Source organism: Helicoverpa armigera, chromosome 2, assembly GCF_030705265.1.
Source record: "Helicoverpa armigera isolate CAAS_96S chromosome 2, ASM3070526v1, whole genome shotgun sequence".
Taxonomy (NCBI): domain Eukaryota; kingdom Metazoa; phylum Arthropoda; class Insecta; order Lepidoptera; family Noctuidae; genus Helicoverpa; species Helicoverpa armigera.
The window spans coordinates 7428174-7451776 of NC_087121.1; the positions used below are offsets into that span (position 1 = coordinate 7428174).

Consider the following 23603-nt stretch of genomic DNA (forward strand, 5'->3'; position numbering starts at 1 on the left):
AAATAATTGTTCAAATCGGTTTACAAAAGATGGAGAAATGCGCGAACCAATATAAAAAAATTCAAACATCCGAATTTAGGCCAAGTCACTGCTACTGCAATGTGATCAAAACTATTGATATTATCACAAAATACTGATTTATTATTACAAATTAAATTAAACAGTACTTTATTGGCATCTATGCAATGTCAAAACTTTTTACGATTTTACGTTTGTTTTTACGTTTAATGTTTTTGTTGGGATAAACATTTACCCGATAGTGATGCAGTAGCGCCCTATCATTGGGCACTCCCACAGAGCTGGCGCCGGGCGCGAGCTCCCACACGAAGTGGTTGCCGAGCTCGACGGCGTCGCGCGGGCGCAGCGCGTACTTGCTGCGGTTCTTCAGCGCGTGCGGCGTGCTCCAGCGACGCGTCTTGCGCGCTGTTAGGAGAGGCACCTTGGCTTCGGCGTCGTCCTGGAACCGGTAAAATACATTATAACACTTGGTAAAGTAAATCTCGTGAGATATTGCAATAATGGCGCCCAAGGTCGATTTCGGCTTCGGCAGCGTTTCTCATATAAGATCTGCCATCTGAGTAGGACGATATTAAAGGTGGTGCGCAAGTTTGCGCAGACACAGGTGCACTCACTATTCATTCACCCTCATAGCCCAATCGACATTGTCATTAACCAAAACGTGAATGCTCGTCTCTCCCATTGAGAATAGTTTTGCGAGTTGCTTGCAAAATAATACCTAGTTATGTACTGCAGCTTTTGCATGAAGAAATCACAATCTTACCTCCCATCTAAGGTAAAAGAAGGCATTCCTAAACAGGAACGCAGAGGGCGCCTTCGAGGGCGGGTTGTATGACGCTCTCAACGCCGTCAGCAGCGCCGGCAGCGTCCTCTCTCGTCGCGGCAGTACCAGCTCATCCACGTCTATGACGAGCAGCCAGCCGGCGCGCGACATCGACCTGTATAGGCAGTCGTTGAACGCTGCAAACTGGCCTTCTGTTCTGTAACGGTAAATAATAATATTTAGTGTAATTCTTATCGTATGTTCCTTTATGTTGGTGAACACCGACTGAAATGATTTCAATTCTCACGCTCTTAATTGAGTCCTTAGTATCTCTGAATCGTGGTCAAAGCATCAGACTCTCAAGTACGAGTATGTATGGGTTTGATTCAGGCAAGTACCAATGTATGTACCTACTGACATGTACTTTATTTAAATCCATAGCTAAATACGTTTGTTCTGACCACATTCTAAGAAGAAAACAGTATTATTCATAAAACTCACCTGATTTCAACTTTAGACAATATAGGAAGTTTCCACGACAGTAATGTAACCAGGCCTTGCTTGCGGTAGTCCTCGAGCAAGCACGCGACGGGCCTGCTTAACGACTCGTTGTACATGTAGAAGTGACTCGCTCCCAGCAGTCGGTTCATCTCGAACCACTCCACCAGCCACTGGTCGCGGTCGTACGAGTAATGGAACGGCTTTACGCAGATGTGTAGTGTTTCCTGAAATTGTTAATATTGCACTGTTAAGATTACCCACTTAAATATTGGGTGTTATTCTTTCTATACTAATATAATAAACAGGAAACCTTTTTTGTTTGTTTGTACGGTTCCGAAACACAGAACCGATTAGAAAAACTCTTTGACTGTTGTAAAGCCACACTCATTCAGAGTAGGTAACATAAGTTAGATTTTATCTCGGTACGAGCAGTCGTTTTCACGAGACGGTAGTGAAACCGCGGGAAAACGGCTAGTTCTTTCTATATGCCTACTACTCGCTACGTTTTACCCAGGAGTGAGAAGAAGTTCCCTTAAGAGAATTAACTGCAGGGAACAGGTACTAAATAAATATCATAATTACCTCAATCCCCGGTTTAGCTTCGGTATCCAGCACAACAAGCAGGTTAGTGGGTGGTACATTGGGCCTGTTACTGGCTACCACCGACACTGAAGCACCCACAGTCTCCTGAGGCTTCACGCCCGAGTCACGGAGTAGGCACAGCACGTACGTCGCGCTGTATTTTAGATTCCAATTCTCGCGGATCGCCTGTAAATTAAAGATCGAAGATTCGATTATATTGTTGGAAAAAGTCTTATTTTAGGAAGTCCCTTGTCGGCTATTCGCTCCAGAATAAACTTCTCTCGAATACATGATTTAATTGACTATTTTTACAGCCAGCATTTGGTGATTGCAATAGAAGACCTATAGGTATCTAGCTTGCGAAATTGTCCTAATTCAAACGAATGATAGCATCAACATCATGCATACCAAATCATATAACACAAAATACATAAAGTACCGATTATGTAAATTCGACTGGATATCGTTTCGTGTATTATTTGTGTATATGTTACCGGCCGAACCCGATTTTAGGACAAACCAGTTTTGCCTAGGCTCAACTAGTTCTTCCTATAGGCGTTAGGATTAACTAGTATAGCCTAGTCCAAACTAATTTGTCCTAAGCCCGATAGGACGGACCAGTTTAGGCTAGGCAAAACTAGTTGATCCTGATATCAATACGCACACTCTAGGATAAACTGGTATGGCCTAGTCTAAACAACATGTTCATGCGGGAATGCTCCGAACGTCCCACGCCGCTCGCTCCCCGTTCGTCATTTGTCGCGTGGTTTTAAACGCATTTAGCGTCTAGTTGCTAGCCGTGCATAACGTACACGCCCCGAGCGCCTCGCGCCTAATAACGTATTTAGTTAATTTAAAAAAATACTTACCTATTATTTGTTAGTTTGCTACATATATGTAGTATGATTGTTCGTATTATCAATTTATCCATAACGACGAATCATTATAGTTTAATAAAGATGATTATTTTTCTAAACACGGAGTAGTTTATTTAGTTCATCTATTTATTTAGACTTTTAGATATGTATATGTTTTGACTAGGCTATACCAGTTTATCCTAGAGTGTGCGTACTTATATCAGGATCAAGTAGTTTTGCCTAGCCTAAACTGGTCCGTCCTATCGGGCTTAGGACAAATTAGTTTGGACTAGGCTCTACTAGTTAATCCTAACGCCTATAGGAAGAACTAGTTGAGCCTAGGCAAAACTGGTTTGTCCTAAAATCGGGTTCGGCCGGTAACATATAGATAAATCTCGGTGCTAAGCCGCTCAATGTGACTGTTTGGCCGGCTTCAACGCGCGCTTTCAGTTGTAAGCGTTTCCCGGCTCACTGACTCACTAATGCTCGTTCATAATATCCTATAATATGTTATCAAACATATAATAGAAGCCTGTATCTTATGTTACTGGGCAGATAAGTTAAAGGGACTGGAGAAATAAAACAATCGCTTTTAAAACTTCCATTTCATATCCACGACGTAAATTGTAATTGTTTTATTTCAACTGCATATAAAATCATAGCTATTGCTCTATTGTGTACCTAAATGTTGTATTGTTTGAAACTATGTAAGAATACAGACTAGACTTACGCTTCATCAATTTAAAATCTGCCGCAATATACGTACCATGGACTTAACCGATCTATGTTGCCTTGATTGCAGACACCGCATCGGTTATTTCAAGTTGAAGGTACGATTGCACCATTTGAATATGATTGGCCATAAAGACGTAACGTGTTGAAAACATAAAACTGTGCGCGTATAACAGCTACAGATGTCATAAACGACGACAATGATAAAACCTTTTTTCAGATGAGCTCGTCAACATTTCGTCCCCTATCTACTTTTTTTCCAATTGTGCACACGTGTGCCTTTCCCAGTAGAAATGGATTCCTGATATTTTATCGGCTGATAGTTTAGTTGGAATCGCTTTTGACTTGATTACAAAATTGCGGACATTTGCCATTCGAAAAAGGAATGCGGAATTGAAATTATAATCGCATGGTTTAATGATTAGCAATGTAAAAATAATTTTATTTCATCCGCTTTGTTGTTCCTTTTTGTTCTAACAATAACAGAAAAATATAACACATAAATCTGATAAAACGTGTTTTACGCTGCAGATACTGTAAATAAATTAGTGTAATAAAACGTGTCGGGAAAATGTTACAAATACTAATAAATATACTTACTTCAAATATATGTCAGCTTCAAAGTGAGAGCTTTAAACATTTTATTTCCCAATTGTCATCAAGGAAGCTATAAAAAATCTATAAAAATACTGAAGCTTTTGAAAAACAAGGACATTAACCAAACATGGAACGACCGAAGCATAAATTTCATTTATTTTCAGTCTTACATTTCAGTAGATATTTTTATGCAATAGCCGTAAAAAAAGTTCAATTCATATATAAAGTACAACTTTTACGATTTGAAATGAATGCCCCTTGTCTCTTAGTTGGAAAACTTCGAGTATTTATATTACAAAGTTGAATAATTTGCGGAAATTCTTAAGCCGACATAACACAGTTTCATTTCCTTCAGCGAAACCTTTTGGCTAATCGACTCCCATTTATCCTTTCCACACGGGCAAACCGTCAAAGCATACCTTTTTGAATTCTTGTCGCTAAACCTTCGCTAAGCCACAAAGATTTCCGCTATTCAAGCCTATTCTGTGTAAACTGAACCCTGGCTTGGTTAATATTAAGTTACTGACGACAGAAATATTTTGGGATTTAAATTTTAACGTCAATTATTTGGGGATATTCTGAAAATGTGTCTTTTGTTCAGGATAAGTCTAGCTTTTTATACCAGTATCTTTAGCTACATTATATTTTTTTGTGTTCGAATTCTCTAGGGTACTCCAATTTTCGGATAAGCCTAAAAGCGCCTTATCTTTGTTCGTTTTTGAATAATAGTTAGATACTTACCTACATACCTATATAGATTTCTACCTACTAAGTATCATCGCAGTGATAAATAAAAACGTAAAGGCTTTTTCAGTCTGCTAAACTGATCGACTACACAGAACCATACCTTGACTTTAGCTTTCAAAATTATGTTAACCAAAGCTTTTTCTTTTCACTGTTAAGACGTACTGACAGCTGTCACTAAAACATCTTTGGCTTACGGGTAATCAGAAGCTGGTAAGTCTGATAACAGTCGCTCCTTGTAAAATACTGGTAAGTACTCAGCTGCTTACGGTTAGACTAGCATCCAGGGAAAAGGCTAAGCAGAGTATCCTCCCCACTCAGAGACATTTAATGATTACTTAAGTCACTCCTTAGTGACACTAAGGAATGGCTTAACCGTCAAATCCGTAGCGGACCCCAATCGGGGTCTGAACATCAATGTCACCGTAAGCTCGGTTTAGACCCCAATTGGGGTCTGCGAATCAATCATACACTTTCCTAATTATTTACGCTCATATTTATTTTATTTCCAATCAAACCACATTTGTGAGTACTAAATAAAATAACTAAATAAATTTAAATTATTTTTACGCATTCAAACCTTTCATATTTAGCATCCCGTTAGAAATATACCTTTTTAAAATCCAATCATAATTACCGGGAATTCTGATCGAACTCGCCATGTTTGTTTACATTAGTTGTTTTTTTAAATTTGAATACGCATAGACAAGATGGCGACGGTGATAGAAGTTTTGCATCGAATGATCCGATTCGTTAAAATAAAGAATCGATTTAATTATTTGATATTATAATATTACTAAATTGCACTTTTGTATACTTACCATAATCTGAAAATAAATTAGGAAAAGTAAAATGACTTAACTTATTTTGAAAAAAATGCTAGAAAATCAGTGGTAGAAAATACGTTGTAGCCGGAATAAAAAAATCTTCGGTTTTAAGGGTTTCTGAAGACGGCAAATGAAGACATATTTATTTCTTCGGGTGTTTTATGTGCAGGATTCCTGTAGACCTGCCAAACTTAATGGCGATTCGTTACTTCCAACTTTTTAACTGAGCGGCAAAGCTATTTGACGAGAGCTGTAGTTAGGTGTAGCTATCGCAAAATTTTATGACGATTTTATTGTTTGAAAGGGCAAATAGGTAGTTGGAAGTGCTACTCGCTGTTCATCGAAAGCTGGTCCAAGATGGAAAGATGGCCGCTACCGACTTATTTTTAATCGACTTCCCAAAAAGCGGAGGTTCTCAATTCGACCGTTTTTTTTGTATGTTTGTTACGCGATTACTCAGCCATTTATTTCTCGATTTTGATGATTCTTTTTTGTTTGATAGCGTATACTTCCGAGGTGGTCCCATTATCATCAGGTCAGGATCTGATGATGGAAACCTTGAGAAATCGAGGGCGACTTTCGAATCAGATCCTGGACCTAATAACAAATATGGGGAATATACCCTTTCGACCAAAAACAAACATCCAAATTGAGCAGAGGGGTTAAGTAACTATTAAATGTCTCTGAGTGGAGAGGTAAGACTATTAAAGTGACCGTACATAGAAGCATACCTTGACTTTAGCTTTGAGCGTGAGCGTGCGGTTATCAGGCAGCCACATGCGACACATGACGTTGTCCGCGCCTCGCGTCTTGGTCGCCGCGATTATCCGCACCGCAGCCACCGTCCGTCGCTCCACGTACGCCGAATACACGTAGAAACGAAACCTGGAAAGGAATTATAAAACTAGTTAAAAAATGTTGACGTTGAAAAAAACAGTTAAGTAAAAGTTAAATGTTTTTATTTCAAATAGGCCTTTGCAGGCTCTCATGAAACGTCACTAGTTGCACGGTTCCAAAAAGTTGGACATATAGAGAAGAGCCGACAAGAAACTCCGTTACATACCCTCGGTTGCTGAAAGATCCATTAAAGTTAAAGCTTCTTTAAATATTTTGCTGACTCTTTCTTTATCAACTAGAAAAAAGTTTTAGATTTAATAAAAAGCAATGGATTAAAAAGCTTTAATGGTACTTTCTGCAATTGAAGTTTAGTCAACATCTCCGAAAGAATATGACGACGTCTATCATAAAGAGGCAGATCTATGTTACATATCCTAAGTGCAAGTACTAAATTATGCATGAAATCTCAATGACGCACTGCGTATTCTATGGGGCTTCTCATCCAATTCTCTCAATCACCTATTGATGTGTAAGTAACAACTCTTCATTATTACGCATCAGCTTAACATTGTCGATTTCACGAGCGAGTAATTTTCGCCTCTCAACTAGGTATTTCAAGAGCTACTCGCAACCCTTTGCAAGTTCTAAGACGAATTTTCAGTTACGTTAATGATGTCCTTCTGACATTGAAAATCTATACGATCACTGAATGTAATATTCATGCACGAGTAGCTCTTTTGAGTCACGACAAATAAGGTATGTATTCATATTTGAGATACATATGAGTGTACCTCTATATTCCTAAAAACAGTTAGCCAGTGAGTCGGAACATTGAACCAAATACTAGTTACTGAAATAACGGTTGTTAAAATACTGTCTAAATAAGACATAAGTCTGGTTATGATATATTTAGAAACATTAATTACCAAATAAAAAGTCACGCAGACTCCACCCCAAGATTAGTAGACACAGAGTGAGATGCGTCTGGGAAGCGACAGACCGATTAATATTCAGCATAATGTTTCAAAACAATGCTTGCACACGTACACAATAGTACGCTAAGCCCCTGCCAACATTTTCACGGGAAGGCATCTCTCCAAAATGTAAGGATGTCACTACCTTATTTTAAAAACCTTTATTACAAAATATTTTATATCGGCATCAATTGAACCGATTCATATTATGTAAAACATAAAAGTATTTCAAATTTTGTAGTAGGTTTACGCAATGTAGCTACGTTGGCACAAACTATCAAAGTAAACAAATTGCTGAATATAAAACGAGATGAATAAAGATGTTTTTTGTTTAAAATTGTGTCCAATATTTTATTATCATTGCGCTCAAGCGAAAACACGAAAACCATTGCATCAAAGAGAAACAAAGGTGGTTCTATTTTAAAATCATCTTAAAACTACTCTGTTTTCTTATTTGGCAACCCTACCAGCTCCAAACATACGGTGTGACTAGCATCGTGTTGTGAACGCTCACGAGAATATCCGGCCGGAAGGGATCGCTAGTTTTGTTTGTAATTAACAATGGAAGAGGGGAATGCTCACAGTAATCACTGCTCCTATTGTGTGTTTACCAATTTTTAGGGGGTTTCTACACAGTGCATGTAGCTGGAGCAAGTTAACATGCGCAAGTGACGCGCGCAACGCAACAGAGCGCGCAGGTGGGCATTTTGCTTTAGTACCTACATGGGCCGCACGTTTATAAAACGCATGTAACCTGCGCATGTGCCTAAACATGCACAAGCTACTTGTACCGTGTAGATGCACCCTTACTTCAGAGACGATAGTCACCCGTTTTTACTAGCTACAAAGTCCGGGCTAAGATTACAGTAGCGTATTGTACGCTTGACAACAGTTTGTGTTGTTTTTCTTACAGCGATTTCTTTGCAACGGTTTTTTATGGCAGCTCATGAATGAAGATTAGTAACCGTTAGTTTTATAGCTTAATAGGGGGTTTATCATAGACGAAGGTGCAATGCGGGTGCCATCAATATGAATGTTGAAGTACTTGGTATGGAATTGAGTCCACGAGTGAAAACACAACGGTACTATAAAAGCTCTTAGAAAATTAATGTAATGCAAATCGTAACCAATTATACTGAGTAGTATATATCTTATTTAAACTTTCTTAAACACACATAAAGCAGTCAAAAGACTGTGAATTTCTCATTTCACTACCAACTAGACGTGATCATTCATATTTAAAAACACCTGTCGCAGTGTAATGTCCCTACCGACTTCACCCTATTCATAAGGGGTCAGTGGGTCGGCAAAGCTCTTTACTTATATCTATTCATTGAAGTAACACTGCCTTACTAACACATGATATCCTTTGTTCTTTCAACCACAGCCACGGAGTAAGGAAAGATAAGAGGAGATGCCATAATGCAGGTAGATCAGACGCCTTCTTCTAGGTCAAATTCGTACGATGGGGCTGACTAAAACGATCAGTTACAAGTGAACTAACGAGGCAATCGGTTTTTTGAGACATCCAAGGGGTCCAAAGAAAGCGTATAAGGGCGAAAACAGTAACGTTCCCCGCTCACCAGCATTTTGGCGCGCTACTTTCTCAGGCGATTTTCCGTTATGGCACCTTCGCTCGTCATTTTGTTCTCCATGACGACATCATACTCGAGCCTGGTCGGAGTACAAGCTAAAAATAGACCACACCATTACCAGCCATTACTTCGTAATATTCCATTATAGGTGGCCGTGTTATGGGGATGGTAACTTACACCTGTGTTGTTACAATATCGTAATGGAAAGGTACGCAAAACAAGGCTATTGCTGAACATTATGAAAATTGTTTGCTTGATCATGTTGATAGAAGTTATAGATTCATTTTTTACGAAGAAACAACAGCTAGTTATTTTTTAACTCAAGAAATGCTGAAACCCTTTTGTATATAGATTGATATTTTCCAAACGGATTGATCCCGTCAGAACGCAGATGGAACCGTGGGAACAGCCAGTTGGTTATATATTTGCTAAAGAATAAATCATACACGGCAATATTTAACATTCAATTTCAATTCTACTCCACAAACCCAATCTCTAACTTCATCACTTACTTCAATTATTCATTTCAAAGCAAAACAGACTCAACCGCTCGAACCTAGCTCACAAAGATATGTTAATTGCTATCGATATTAAATTCCTTGTTATAAACGGAATCACAAATTCACGATCGGAATCGGGAACGAGACCGAAGCTTGTAATAAACGGTGCCTATCCAAATGCAAATATTTGTCAACGACCTCCCAGTGATACGAAATTTGCGGCTGTGACGTTCAATTGTTTATTTAATACCAGCCATAGACATTCTTGGATGCCATCGATCCGTCTGTCGCCAACTGAACTATTCTGTTACCAGCCAGTTAGTTTCGAAGATCTGATATTAAGTTCATCCTTTATGTTTTGGGAGAATCCTTTCGTGGTTCAGCTGTATAGAAACTAAATTGTGTCATTGTTAGCTCTAATGGTAAGTGGTGTTGACTTTGATGATATAATGCTCTTCTTCAAACATCTAAGGGGACAAATTGATTCCGGCTCCCGGATGAAAAATAGCCTTCGTCTTTTCTTAGGCTCTAGACTATCTGTATACCAAACTTCATTTAAATGATTTCAGTAGCTTTGCCCTGAAAGTGGGACAGACATGCAGAGTTACTTTTGCATTTAAACTTTTACAAATTTTAGGATTTACAATATCCGATTATCCGAATAAAACACTAATCTGGGAAACTAATCCTCAATTGTATATTGTAACACAGAACACGCAAATCAGAACGGCACACAATGTAAACATTATAATTAGGTACACATGTACTCTATTTCATTGATTGAGATGACTAATGTAGGTAAATAAACCAATAATGTAAATGTTTCCTCATTCAAATGTATTTATCGACATTGTAACCCACAAACTCGTCGAATGAATAGGTACATAGGTAGGTACATGATACGCAGATACCTAATATTGGTCCAACATTGCTAAAATATAAATCGAGACTGCCTAAAGTCGGATTGTTTACGGTTTTATGTATATTTTAACCGATTTCAAAAAGAGAAGGCTTCTGAAATCGACCGTATGTATTTTTATAATCAAATCAAAAAGGTACCTAAACCTTTGTTAAAAAAAATATCTAAATTATGTTACGAATTTTCCACTACCTACCATTTCTGCGTAAAATTTTGAGGGAAGCAATAACTACAAAAACCTTGTGAAAATCAGCTCAAAAGTTTCATAGATTGCTATCTGCGCATTATGTGTGTATTCATATTCTCCCTCCCGTCTTAGTTTACATTAACTACTTACATGCAATAAGCAGACGAGCGGATCCTATTGTGTCGATACAATATTTATAGATAAGCAACATTCATTGTTTGAAGGAAAATCTAGGGCAGGTTCTTATTCTCGCTAAGAAAGTTAAATCTGTTAAGCTCGGAAAACTTGGATCGATAAGTGTAACCATTTAGTAATTAAATTCAAGTTTTTTTATATAACATAACAGAAGCAATGAAATTATTTTGTTCATTTTTATTGTGCCTCTGAACAAAACACAGCAAGATTTATTACCCCACAATGGCAGAGCCCAAAAGGAAAACAGATGTTGGAAAACCAAAAATATTGCCCTGTTTTTGATGGGCTTATTGTAAAGTACATCTTTTAATTTTGATTACAATAATTTATAAAAATATATAGAATATGATCATTTGAGACCAAAAACCAATGCATGGAAAATTCTGTGTAATCTAGAGTTCATTGGTATTAAAATACAATTGTAGTTGATGGAATATAGATTTGGTGTTTGCTTCAATATTAAACCTAGCACCCGACTTTGTAATTGATCCTACTGTACTCTGTACTTATTAATATCTCAAACAAAGTATAAAAAATGCATCATTAAAATATCTAGACAGCAGATACATAAATACGTTGTTAAAGCTTCTTTGTAAAGGAATCTTTTGAAACTTTGACGATGCCTTAATACTCACACATATTTTCCTTCGCATATTTTAGAGGAATGTGTTCAAAATTCCAGGACCGTTATTTGCGTCAACTATGGCAATTAATTAAAGTTAAAATACTTTGTTTGTTATACGACCCATACGTTCGCAGGATGGTGTAATTTTCGTAATCTTACAAATTCGTCATGATGTTTATGTTATGTTACCGTCTCCATAAATGAACAGCAGTAATCTATCTATGATTACATACCCTAAACTCATAACAATACAATCATTATTTGATTTATACCTGTCACGCAACCTCAACAAAACACAAACAAAACTAACAAAGAAGAAAAATGACTATTGTGAAAAACATTTTTTCGTGAGCATCAAACGATCAATCTCACACCGAAATCAGGTAATTTCACAAGTGCTCAGCACATTCAGGATATGAAGGCTGGAGTAGTAGTGTCGACTCACACGGTCACACCTACACAAGTAACGCGACGTACGACGGGAAATGGAAAAAGCACTTCATTTTCCAACGTCGAAGAATGAGGGGAAATTGTTCGAGCGACAAATCCGACAGACGCGACGCCGCCTCGTCTAACTGCACTTATTTACGTTTCGTTTTGCAATTCATAGTGCTATTAACGAATGTTGTTTTATTTTTATTATAAAACTGTCTTTATTGGTTTGCTAGCAATCCAGTTTATTGTGTTTTGATTTTCTATTAAACTTAGGGCTTTTATCTTACAAATGAACAAACCTCCTTGTTTGGTTTCATAGTCAAAAATTAATTAATATAAAGCCATTGAACCGTTCTGAGATGGATTATCTTTTCATAAAATGACAGCAGTGAATGATTAATACCCGAGTTTAAAATCGAGCCGGCATTTCAGTTAATTATAAGATGAGTCACAGCATTGACTGGAAAACTTGACATTATGAACGACTATTATCTATGGTCTCCACAAACTCATTTGAGGATAAGGCAGTGATAACATAACATGTGTAAGGTTATTAGTTCATTACGTAATCTACGTACAATCTTCAATGAGGTGCTCGTTGGCAATAAGCCAAGAGACCGTTGCTACAGAGCGGCCATATCACAGTCTCTCAGATAAAACTAAACAACAACACAATGACCCAATGAACTTCTTTGAGTTGCATTTAGAGTGGTTTACTTAGAAGATAACTAGTGGCTAAGATAGTATTATTTAGATGCTCGTTAATTGTTGTATAAATAAATTGTGGCTGACTTAATAATTTAGAAGGCAACATACATTTTTGGGGGCGAATAATGATATTAAAAAGAAGCCTGTTTAATTAGCATTTTTAATAAACAAACTCAGATTCAAAAGCCATTTTTATTTATTGCTTTACCTAATATTAATTTTGTATAGTTAAATTTGACCGTGTATAAATTGGAAAGATGCATGTGCACGTCTAAGCTACGAATTATACTCGAGCAGTACGCAAAATTCGTGTATACTTTGAAATCACAAATTAAAAAACAGCATTACAAAATATCAGCGAGCAGTTTCCTATGGATGCGTTTTGGCTATGTACACTCTGTAAATACGCTTCTACGTCAGTCCAAATTAAATAGAATTTGATAACAAACGAAAACTATTCTCACTGCTTAGGTATGTTTATTTAAATCCAGTCTTTACAATGCAATGGTTTAATTTTACGATAGTAGTATATATCTATTGTTAATTTGAAAATTATTTAGAAACATTACAGCTACAGAACATTTTAAACACAACTATAAAAAATAAAGTGCAGCAATACATTTTTGAGGTCCAATTTTCAGCATCGGTATCAAAATTATACATCTTGCCACCAAAATCACTTCTTAAAACATGTTACCCGATTTAACTTAGATTTTAAACGAGTTACACTGTTACTGAAAAATCTTAGGGATTTATTACCGACACGTGTGCTACGAACCACAATGGAATTTAAAGCTAAACTCTTAAATCCGTTACAGCTTCTCGCTTCTCGTAAATGTCGCCCATTTATATGCTCCGCGTATCCCCACAATCGTTTCGATGATATTCAATGACGATTTTATGAAAATTTCTCTAAAACTGAGACGCCTCTTCAGAACTTTTCCAATTTTTAAGGCCACGTGCTCGGATATTGGCGAAAATCTTATTACCAAAAACCGAAGTCAAATGAAGCGAACAGAAACCGACTAACTGTTTTTCGATATAATCCAAACCGATTTGCGTCACCTAATGGGAGGATTATTTTTCTAATTCAGTTAAGATCTTTGGAGCATAATAATACCTATTGTTCGAAAGCGTTGGCATGTCGATTAACAAGATCGATTTTCAAGATTAACTGAGATAACGAACGATATTGAAAAATCTGGCTCCGTTTATCAACTGTTATTTTGTGATATCAAAACTGAAATATGATGAAAACACACAGCATGGTCTTGGATCATATTCATCTAACTTAGCCATAACTCTGTAGGTACCGCCTCGAATACAGTCAACAAACTCAACAATAAATTAACATCCTCATCTATGTGAACAAACACACGCAGATAATTCGCATGCTAATGCCGCTTTCCGCTAATAAACCCTTGAAACAATTGGAACGAACGCTCAGTGAATACGCCAGCCCATAAATATCTACATTCTATTAAAACGAGGAGCGGAAATGAGCTTAGAACTAAGTATTTAATAATAGTGTCAGTGTGACGCGATAAATGTGTGCTTTTGATAACATATGCATCATGCATTCTACAATTGACTGTTCAGTTCATAATGAAATAGGAATTTATGTTTCCTGTGTTTGACGTAAAGAGCATTATTAGCCACTGAGAGCGATCACAGAGAGAATTTTACCGTTCTCGTATATCACTAAAAGCCTACTATTATACACTAAGAACAACTGAATTTCGATTATTGCATATTAGGAGATATAAAACATACGGCCTAAAACTCATAGACCTTTGGGACTACGCGTCTGTGGGAAAGGTAACCTTAACCAGAATCGACGGATGTAGGTACGTGCTCTCTCAGGCATGAATATGTTAAGAATATGACCATTCATAACCTAAGGTACCGGCGCCCAAAAGTACTTGAAGAACTATACTGGTATTAAGTAGTAGAAAGAATTTCCTTATCACTAACCAGAATTCATCTTTAAAGTGGCATAATCATAGAGTCTAAGGTGAATGATTATGCCACTTTAAAGATGTACTGTCTAGAGGTAAGGCTTAGACAGTCTTATCACTGTGACCAATTTCTCTCACACTTCTGCTGATATCAAGGTATCGTATAGAAAAATGAAAATCAACATTGTTAACTAGTTTTTTGATAATAAGGTCCCGACTCCATAAAACCTGAACGAAGAAGCTTCTATATACCCAAGTGAATTTGTACGCTCAGGGATACTACTGAGCGAGAACATACGAGATGTTTGAATAAATAAAATGCAATTGGTTGTGGTCGCTTTGGTGGGGTCTTGGCCTTAAGATTAATATCGTATCTTGTACCAAACATGGTTTAATTTCATGAAAACCCAATGTTCACTGAAAAATCTTATGTAAGTATACCTACATATTAGGACTGATAAGTTGCGTCGTTTTTGACGCGTTTTCAATCTCACGCTACTGGGTTTACTTCAAGCAACTGGATAAAATATTTGAAGTCCTTATTCAGATTCTAATCTAACTTGAAAAATGTTTAGCCGAGAAAGTGTTAGATATATAGACCGTCTGACGGATACAGTTACATTTACAATGGGTTATGTCTGCGATACAACTAATTAATGAAGATATATGTAGATACCTAATATATTGTAGCTTACAAAGGGAATACCAAGCAAATTGATAGGGCGTGCATATTATGTGCAAATGCGTGTGTATGCGACAGCCTGTACAAACCACTAATTGTTCTAACACAATTAGGGGCTTCCGTTCCAAGTCAGGAATTTAGGGTTAACGTCACATTGCAGCGAGAAATGTGTACGATGACCCTTAACTATGAGCGGAATAGCGTATGCAAAGAATATATGCCTTCATCCAGAAAATGTGGACATATCAAAAGAAATAAAAAAGTTATTGTTTTTGTAATGTAAAGTGTAACACTTCCTAGCCAAGCCTCTTTATTATTAGTACCTAATTAATCACTGAATTTTATGTATATGTGTTCTATGCCAAGGCTCATAGATTTCTAAAGTAACTGAGCGAGTAATGACTAACGCAATATAACTTACGACTAAAAAGACCTGGTACATTTTGTGCTGACACGTCAGATGTATCCATATATCAACAGAAAGTGCTTGTGAAAACGGTACTAAAATTCAAGTGAGGCAAATGGATCAATGCAGCGACCGAGGCGAACGGATAGTCATTTATTATTCATAATCGTGATCTTCGAACTAAGGGTCACTGCAATGTTACAGCTTTCAATAATATTGAACTATTAATGCAGTTTGTATAAGTCTGGGTACACACTGGTCTATTAAATAAACGCGAAGTTGTATAACGATGGAAATATTGGGCTTACGAATAAGTATCCTAATAAGTTTCTGATAGAATATAAAGATGAAAACAATACGACGCTGATCAAATTCTATGTATGTAGATAATTTTTAAAAATCCTACTAAGTATAAAACGAGCACACAACGCGATGACACATTGTTATTATGTTGACTACTTTATCTATGATGACATTATTATTTATTAATGTAGACTCCTTTAGTATTCATGTACATAAACGAAAATATTTTACGATCATATCACATTGTCTAGATTAGATTCATCGGCCTAATCACATAAACAATATAGACAAAACCTCATATAGAAGTCAAGGACATAATATCTACTTGGTCAACATCATAGACGACAACTCTTAGAATGATCAAACGCTATGAATAGAAATGATTTAAATATGAACAAAGCTCTAATATAAATTGAAAGAACTACAAAAACATAAACTAAAGGATTTAATAGGAATCGAGTGAGAACGTTGCAAAAACATAACATACAAGATTGCTTTATATGCCAAAAAATCCAAAACATAAATCAAAATTCAACAAGAGCATTCTGCTGCAATTGAAGAATTACTGCTCATAAGTGCAAGCAATTGTCCAAGCAATTTCCCAATAAAGAGTATTTTTATATACTGGTTGATAAACCCTGCGACTGTTCATCACAATAATTGGTAACTAAGTATCATTTGCTATTGCACAACGACATTTTTATGTGTTATCTTTCTGTAGATTGCATTGAAACTATAATTATTCTGGCTAAATTATTCAGGATATCAAAAGCAAGGTCCTACTGTACTACACAATTAGATATACTTAAAAAATGTGTCACCATCAAATGTAGGTCACCATGTTTCCCAAAACAAACAGATACTAATGGCTTGTTAATTACGAAAAACAAGCTTTTTAATAAAGTAGTTTTTCATAACACAGCAAACAATTTATGTTAAAATATTCCATTAATTTTCCGTTCTCTGTTTGCAAGGAAAAATCTTCTTCATATGGAAGTGTGATGTGATGGATACCAGGATTACATGAGAACATAGTAGTTGGCGTTAGCTGGTGTCCCCACAAACACCGCAAGCGACCCTACACCACGGGACGCTAATGGACATAAATATTTTGCGGGCTGAGGCGGGATTTGCGCCACAGTTACAGAAAATTCCCCTTCAAGTATTTTCCCCAACTGGCAGTAGCGGAAGAGCCTACCCGAAATAGGTGGAAATATATTTCCGTTTTCAACGTGAATAAAATATAGTTCCGTAGATAATTTATCAAAGAGATTATTTTCTTCCTAAAAATCATAAGGTAAACAAGTTCTTTGAAAGTGAATTTCTGTGGTGAAATTCGATTGTGATAAGAGTCATACAAAATATACTGTTAAATTGGACGTAAAGAATAAAAATAAATAACAAACGCTTTTCTAAGTCGCTATCACAAGAAGCCAGGTTATTTACTGAACACACCTACCTATACACAGGGGTATTATGTGCCTCCTGTCACCGCTAACTAACGTGTTTGGCAGAGGGATGTCTAATTATCTAGAACACGGAATCAAATGTTAGTCCCCGCCGATAAAACAAAAGAGCTACAGGCGGTTTCGTCGCTAACAATACCACGCGTAAAAGTGATAAGTAGCTTCATATAAATCACTTGACGTATCACATATGTACGTGGTCTAAATACGTACTTAGTAAGCTTCATCACATCTATTAGCCTTCTGATTAGGCTAAGCAACAGTTGCTAGTAATTAATTTATATGTATACCTAATGTAAAATCTCATCCACTCATCCCGATAATGTGTTGAGTCTAGAAAGCTTCTAAAGATATCTTTACGCCGTTTTAGAAGAATAACTGTCTCGTGTTTCGTGTTTAGATAGTGACAAGAACGAACAAAACCAAACTTCTGACAATAACCGTTTATCGTCGAAAAAGAAACAGGAAAGTCGTCACACAGTTAAGTAACGAAAATATGGGTCAAAGTTGTCTATTACAAAATGGGCCAAACTAAAAACATTAAGGAAACTTTACTAAAATATTGTTATTAAGTTGTTATTTTACATAAATAACGATCATTTGATTATATTTCCTTTCAATTATGGAGCCCTTTGTCAAACGTAGTTTAATGTTCAATAAGTACTATATTAACTTGTAAATGTAGGTCCTATGTATATTTTCGACGAAGTAGCTTTTACGTACTCATGTATAAGTACGCAAATTCCGAATCCTCAAAGGATTTCATGGTTGAGCATACTCACTACTGAAACTAGAAACTCTATGTATACTTAACTAAATATATTTGCAAAACCTTTGAGTTGCTAAGCTAAAAGTTATGCTTCGAGTTCCAAAAAGGTGTAAATTACATATTACCTAAGAAGCACCTTTGCCTAATTAATGTCAAAAAGACCCGTTTTGACCAGCTTTTAATTGCAACCTTTTCAAGAAGGCAATTCAGAAATAGAAAAGACAAACAAATAAAGTAAAGGGCACCACAAAATGTGAGGTACCTCGCGACGCTAAACTTAGCTTCCACTCCACTGAATAAAGGAAAACCTGGAGCTTCGGTTGGACAGTATTTCTAGACGAGTATTCCCAATTGACCACCTATTTTTAGAGTACCAATGCATTTGCGCTGTATCTTAGATGTTCAATGTACTGGCACTTTCATTCCAACTTAAATGGAAAATCTTCTTTCAAGACACCTCAGTATTAATTGAAAGGGTTATATTTTCATTGAATTTATACTATCATAGCAACGTAATAATATCAACCCTCAAGACATAGCCCTTGTTAGTAGCAGGCCTTATTCATTTTACATATCTACGAATCTCATACATGTAAACAACTATCTACATAAGACATGTAGTCATCGCCCGACATGACACAAAGGTCAAAATACCGAGTGATACAGAAATAGACGTCTTCGCGTCGCTTCCATTAAACTTTAAAACAAAGTCTCACACCGAAGCTTTCACTGTAATTGTCAACATAAATAAAAACAATCTAGTCGAAGCTTTCACACGAATTATTGTCAATAGCAAATACTCGTAGCTCGTACATCAACGCATCCATTAAATTCCTAATCAATAATGCAATTTCCTAGTGCATCCAATGTATAATACAGTTTCTGTCACCCACAATGTTGGCAATAATACTAGAATTCTGAGAGAGATGGTTAAAACGGATATCAGTAAAAGCATTAATGAGACTCACGTGCATATTCATGCGTATTTATTGGCACATAGAAATAGAACTGTGATTTGAATTCAGAATATGATTTTAACACCATATTCCACTGATTGGCAGAGCTGAAATGTTTAATGAACTATATTTTAATACCATTCCAATGGTTATATTTTTAACTCTAATAGAAACTGTGTGATTGTAAATTTTCTGAAATGCTTAGTGATTTGATCACGTATAGGAATATAAATAGAAGCACGTTTGGCAACTTTACCGTCTCCCATCCAAGCACAAGTCGATCTAACTTTATTGTCAGAAGCACAAACTAATTCTAACGATGTTGCACCGCACCAATCCAAATGATTAAAACCAACATAATCACTGTGACCCCAACAAAATCGACGGTACTTAAATAAAATAGGGTTGTTACAACGCTACAAATACAACAAAGCTTTGCGGTAACCTCTGAACAAGTACATTAATCACGCGTTTCAGTGTTAACGTCGCGCCTAAAACGCAATGGGTACAACACAAACACTTTGGTGTTGTTGGGCCAACATTTGTCCCAGCATTGCAGGTGGCAGTTCTAAATGAGTTTCACACCACATCCCGTATGGCCCGCGCTAACAGGCTGCGGTCAAATGTTCTGCGTTCAACATTGTTAATCTTACGTGCAATTGTAACGCAGCTTTGCTGTTTCTGCAAAATATTTATATAGAATTTTTGCTTGTTGTTTAGATTACCTTATCGATCATACAAATTAATATTAAAGTCAAAACTTCTGTTGAGTACCTAGAGAATTTTCAAAAAGATTCTATTAGAGTCAACACCGTGCCCAATCTGAATACTACTCTGTAACCATCCAAGCAAAGTATCATTTAGTTATAAGTGTAAGGTCACTAGACAACATTAAATGATCAAAAAGGGAGGAATACATTTCCCCCAGTCATATTACATCGTAAACACAATTCATGATCCTTGATAAACAGTAGAACAGAACGTGGCCTACTTTCCATTAGGAATGACAATTAAAAACCTTAGTTGTCTTTGTGGTTTCCATCGATTTTTTCTTTTGTATTTGACCTGCATAATTGCTTTGTAATACTGGTATCATAGACTTAATTTCCGACTCGTATAATAATTAATTAAAAATAAAATGAGCTAAACATGCTGCGTGTGTTTCTTTGATAAGAAGGAAAAAGGAAATGAAATGTTCTTTAACAGCATTAGCAGTAAAATATAAGGTTAATTTAGTATTCGTTTAATTAAAGAGCACTGAAAGAAGTTAATATTTACTGAATAAATGAACCTCTTTAGTTTTACGGTTAGGTAAACTCATTGTATTTTTTCGGAATGCAGAAAAATTAAGTGATGCTTCTTATACAACGTGTCCAAAAACAAGTTCTTTAAATTTTACACAATTGACTGCTTCTCTGAAGGTGAGAAAGAAAATACTTTTCTAAAATGCCAACACCTACAGAGGAAGGCACCTTTGCGAAGCCTACAAATAGGGTAGTCGACCTAATTTTGGTCATACCTACTGTATCGATTGACGCGAGAGCATTTTTAGGGCTGCTCTTTCATAGAGCCAGCGATGTGTACCTAATCAGATTCATAAAGATTTGTTGTGTAAGATGTGGTCTGTCAAGTAAAAACAGAATGCAAACGAAAACGCTTCATTTTACCCTTAACATAAGACATTTAGTTTTCCTTAAGAAGGTTGGTACATACTTCGTACCATTCTAAACTTTATTATGCATAGCCTCTTTTAACAATCCATAAGAATGTAACCAATTACTTCTAAACATTTTAGAATTCCGTAATAAAAAGTACGATTAAGAAAATAAGATGTCTTAACCTATACTTATACATAATCTGTCTCCTTAAAGTCATGTTTCCAGGATCCGGCAAACAGCTTATCTCGATTTCATTAAGACCCTTTGGCCCGGTTTAAAGATAAAAATAAATAAGCTTACGAAGCCAAGTAGCTAATGGCTAAAACATTTTGTAAGGAGCTGCATCATCATTTAGGAAAGATGACATAAAAAGCCTGTGTTATAAAGTTACTAAATTAGTAACTTGTGAAATAATAGGAGATAGTTTAAGAAGAGCTTACTATAGAGGTATATAGCGGCCAACCTCAGCTATACCCAGGGTATGGCCTCAACTTTTCTGAAAAAAGCCTTTCTGTTAGTGAAATACGCATGATAATAAATCAATACTGCAGCTTGTGAGCATTTTGCGAACACGGACAGACACAGTAGATACCTAATTTTGTTCTATAATATGTAGTGATTGCTCGAAAGGCTTCTTCTAGTTTATTTCGCGGAAGACTAAGTCTCAGGTTACACAGACCCGTGCCTTCACAGTCGACCGGTTAATACGGGCTAATCATATAACCTAGTTAGCAGCGGGATTTCACACTAAATTGGAGTTCTTTGTATTTTGTGTTTACCGGCTTTTTGTATCTTGTTTGTAGTTAAGATCTGGCTTATACTAAAATTAAACATTCTTTTCAATATAATATTTATTCAATAATAGATTTGAGTAAAAAAAATGCTATATGTCTGAACACAACCGAAAACCACTACACAGTTTTTAAACAAAAACGAAGATGTTTTTAATACACCCGGCTGAAACAGTTTTTTATTAGAATTACCTAGCATTACCCAATTATAATATTGGGTAATGCCAATTATTAGCCAAGAACCAATTTGTAAATCAGGTTATATAATATTTCCTACTTACCGATACACAGCATATACACCACATAGTACGTACTTCCATATGCGATGCTAATACGCCTAATATACCGCTGGGGATTATGTCCATCCTATTACCGCGTATTACGTATATGAATGCCTAATCGACCCATTTTGAAACTGAATTAACATTAACATTAACCAAAAACACGGAAGAGTAAATAAAACTAGAGTGAGTTGGCTTATTAACGTACCTATTGAGTCAATTTAAAATTTAAACAAACGTGTTATTACGCTTGAAACAATAATTATGCATGATACTTATTAAATCTGTATACTTACAGACTTTTTATAGGTAATATAATTTTCTTTTCAATATATACTATTATGAACGTGAAGGAATCTTTAAACCTTAATGCTTTTGACCCCTTAAATGTAATTCAAGAAAATTTGTAGGTACGTATTAACTAAACATGACCGCAGCAATCACAAACCAGCGTCCAATTGATTGTCCAAGAAGGCAAGGTTGTTTACAATCCAGAAACTCAAACACCATCCTAAATTCCCTTTACGAATTACTGGGGTAAATTCCTCGGCAAGCCTACCTTGAGCATAACTTATGTTCAGCTTGAACATACAAGGGGTGGCCAATAGGTACACATACCTACTGTTGCGCACCCATATTTTGACCAAAAAGTTTTATTACAATGTTATTGATAGCATATAGAAGAACGAGCCCAGTAAGTAAACGCGAAACTCGAAAAAAAATCCTGTCATGAAAATCCAACCCTGTTGCCCTGTTGAAAATTTTCAGTGCCTTAACTAACTAAGCATATAGTCTATTACAATTTGCATAGGTACTGTATTTTACAATTAGTCTGAAATAACTACTTATACTGAACTGAAATAACTGCCTGAATTGGAATAGGTTAACCTCAACCTCATAGATAATTGCTAATTTGGCTTAAACATGGCGAATAGTATTATTAATAGGTACTGTTCTCGCAATTAATATAATTCCAAATTGAGGGACCTTACAAAATAAGTATAATTTTTTAGATTACATTAAATTAGATTACTGATTTCTCAGAAATGGCAATTTTCTAGCGTTTCAGTTAAACAAATATTAAAATGATAAATGTTCATAAATTTTGATTGCATCAAAACGTTAACTTTCAATTGAATCAGTAATCGGTTCGTAGAACAGTTTTAAGTGAACTTATCGATTTTTGTTCATTATGTACACTGTAAATTTTAATGTCAAAGGCGTAAAAGGTTTATTTACATAGATATTTACAGTACAAATATATCGATATAAAAACTATCATAGTAAAACAAATAAAAAAACACTAGAAAAGGCGTCAAAAATTCATCCCCATCGCTGTCAATGTAATGTCAATTTCAAAGTAAATGATTCTGCACTGCAAAGTTCAAGTTCGTTTTTAACAACAACTTGTTTACATAATTGAGTCATTATTTACTCTGTGCTGTGGTTAAATAAGGCACTACATATTCAACCTTCACGTTCGGTCAATCAAGCGAAATTACCATTTTATGTAGGGACGTTCGTGCTGTCAGCATGTAAGTAGAAAAGCGTGTTTTCGCTATGAAATGAGAAAGGCGAGTAACCCAGATGGCGGCGCTGAGCTAGGGGTGAGTCCTGAGAGTCGGAATTAACGCGAACGCGATACGAAGCAATCCAAAGCGAATACTGCGTCTCGTCACGATTTCCAAGCCAGTTCTGCTTTACCTATATGTGTAAATGGCGCTCCTACGAAATCTT

At 36.2% G+C, this 23603-nt stretch overlaps 1 protein-coding gene across 1 annotated transcript in view; it reads right to left on the minus strand.

Moving 5' to 3' along the window:
- The window catches only part of LOC110375728 (uncharacterized), a 71630-nt gene that overhangs the window by 5718 nt on the left and 42309 nt on the right, over positions 1 to 23603 (minus strand). Inside the window, exons 3-7 of the mRNA XM_021333978.3 lie at positions 6353 to 6506; positions 1865 to 2050; positions 1283 to 1506; positions 782 to 998; positions 254 to 457 (exon numbers count right to left, since the gene is read on the minus strand). Of these exons, the coding sequence (XP_021189653.1) occupies positions 254 to 457; positions 782 to 998; positions 1283 to 1506; positions 1865 to 2050; positions 6353 to 6506 (985 nt within the window). The remainder of the gene's footprint in view (positions 1 to 253; positions 458 to 781; positions 999 to 1282; positions 1507 to 1864; positions 2051 to 6352; positions 6507 to 23603) is intronic.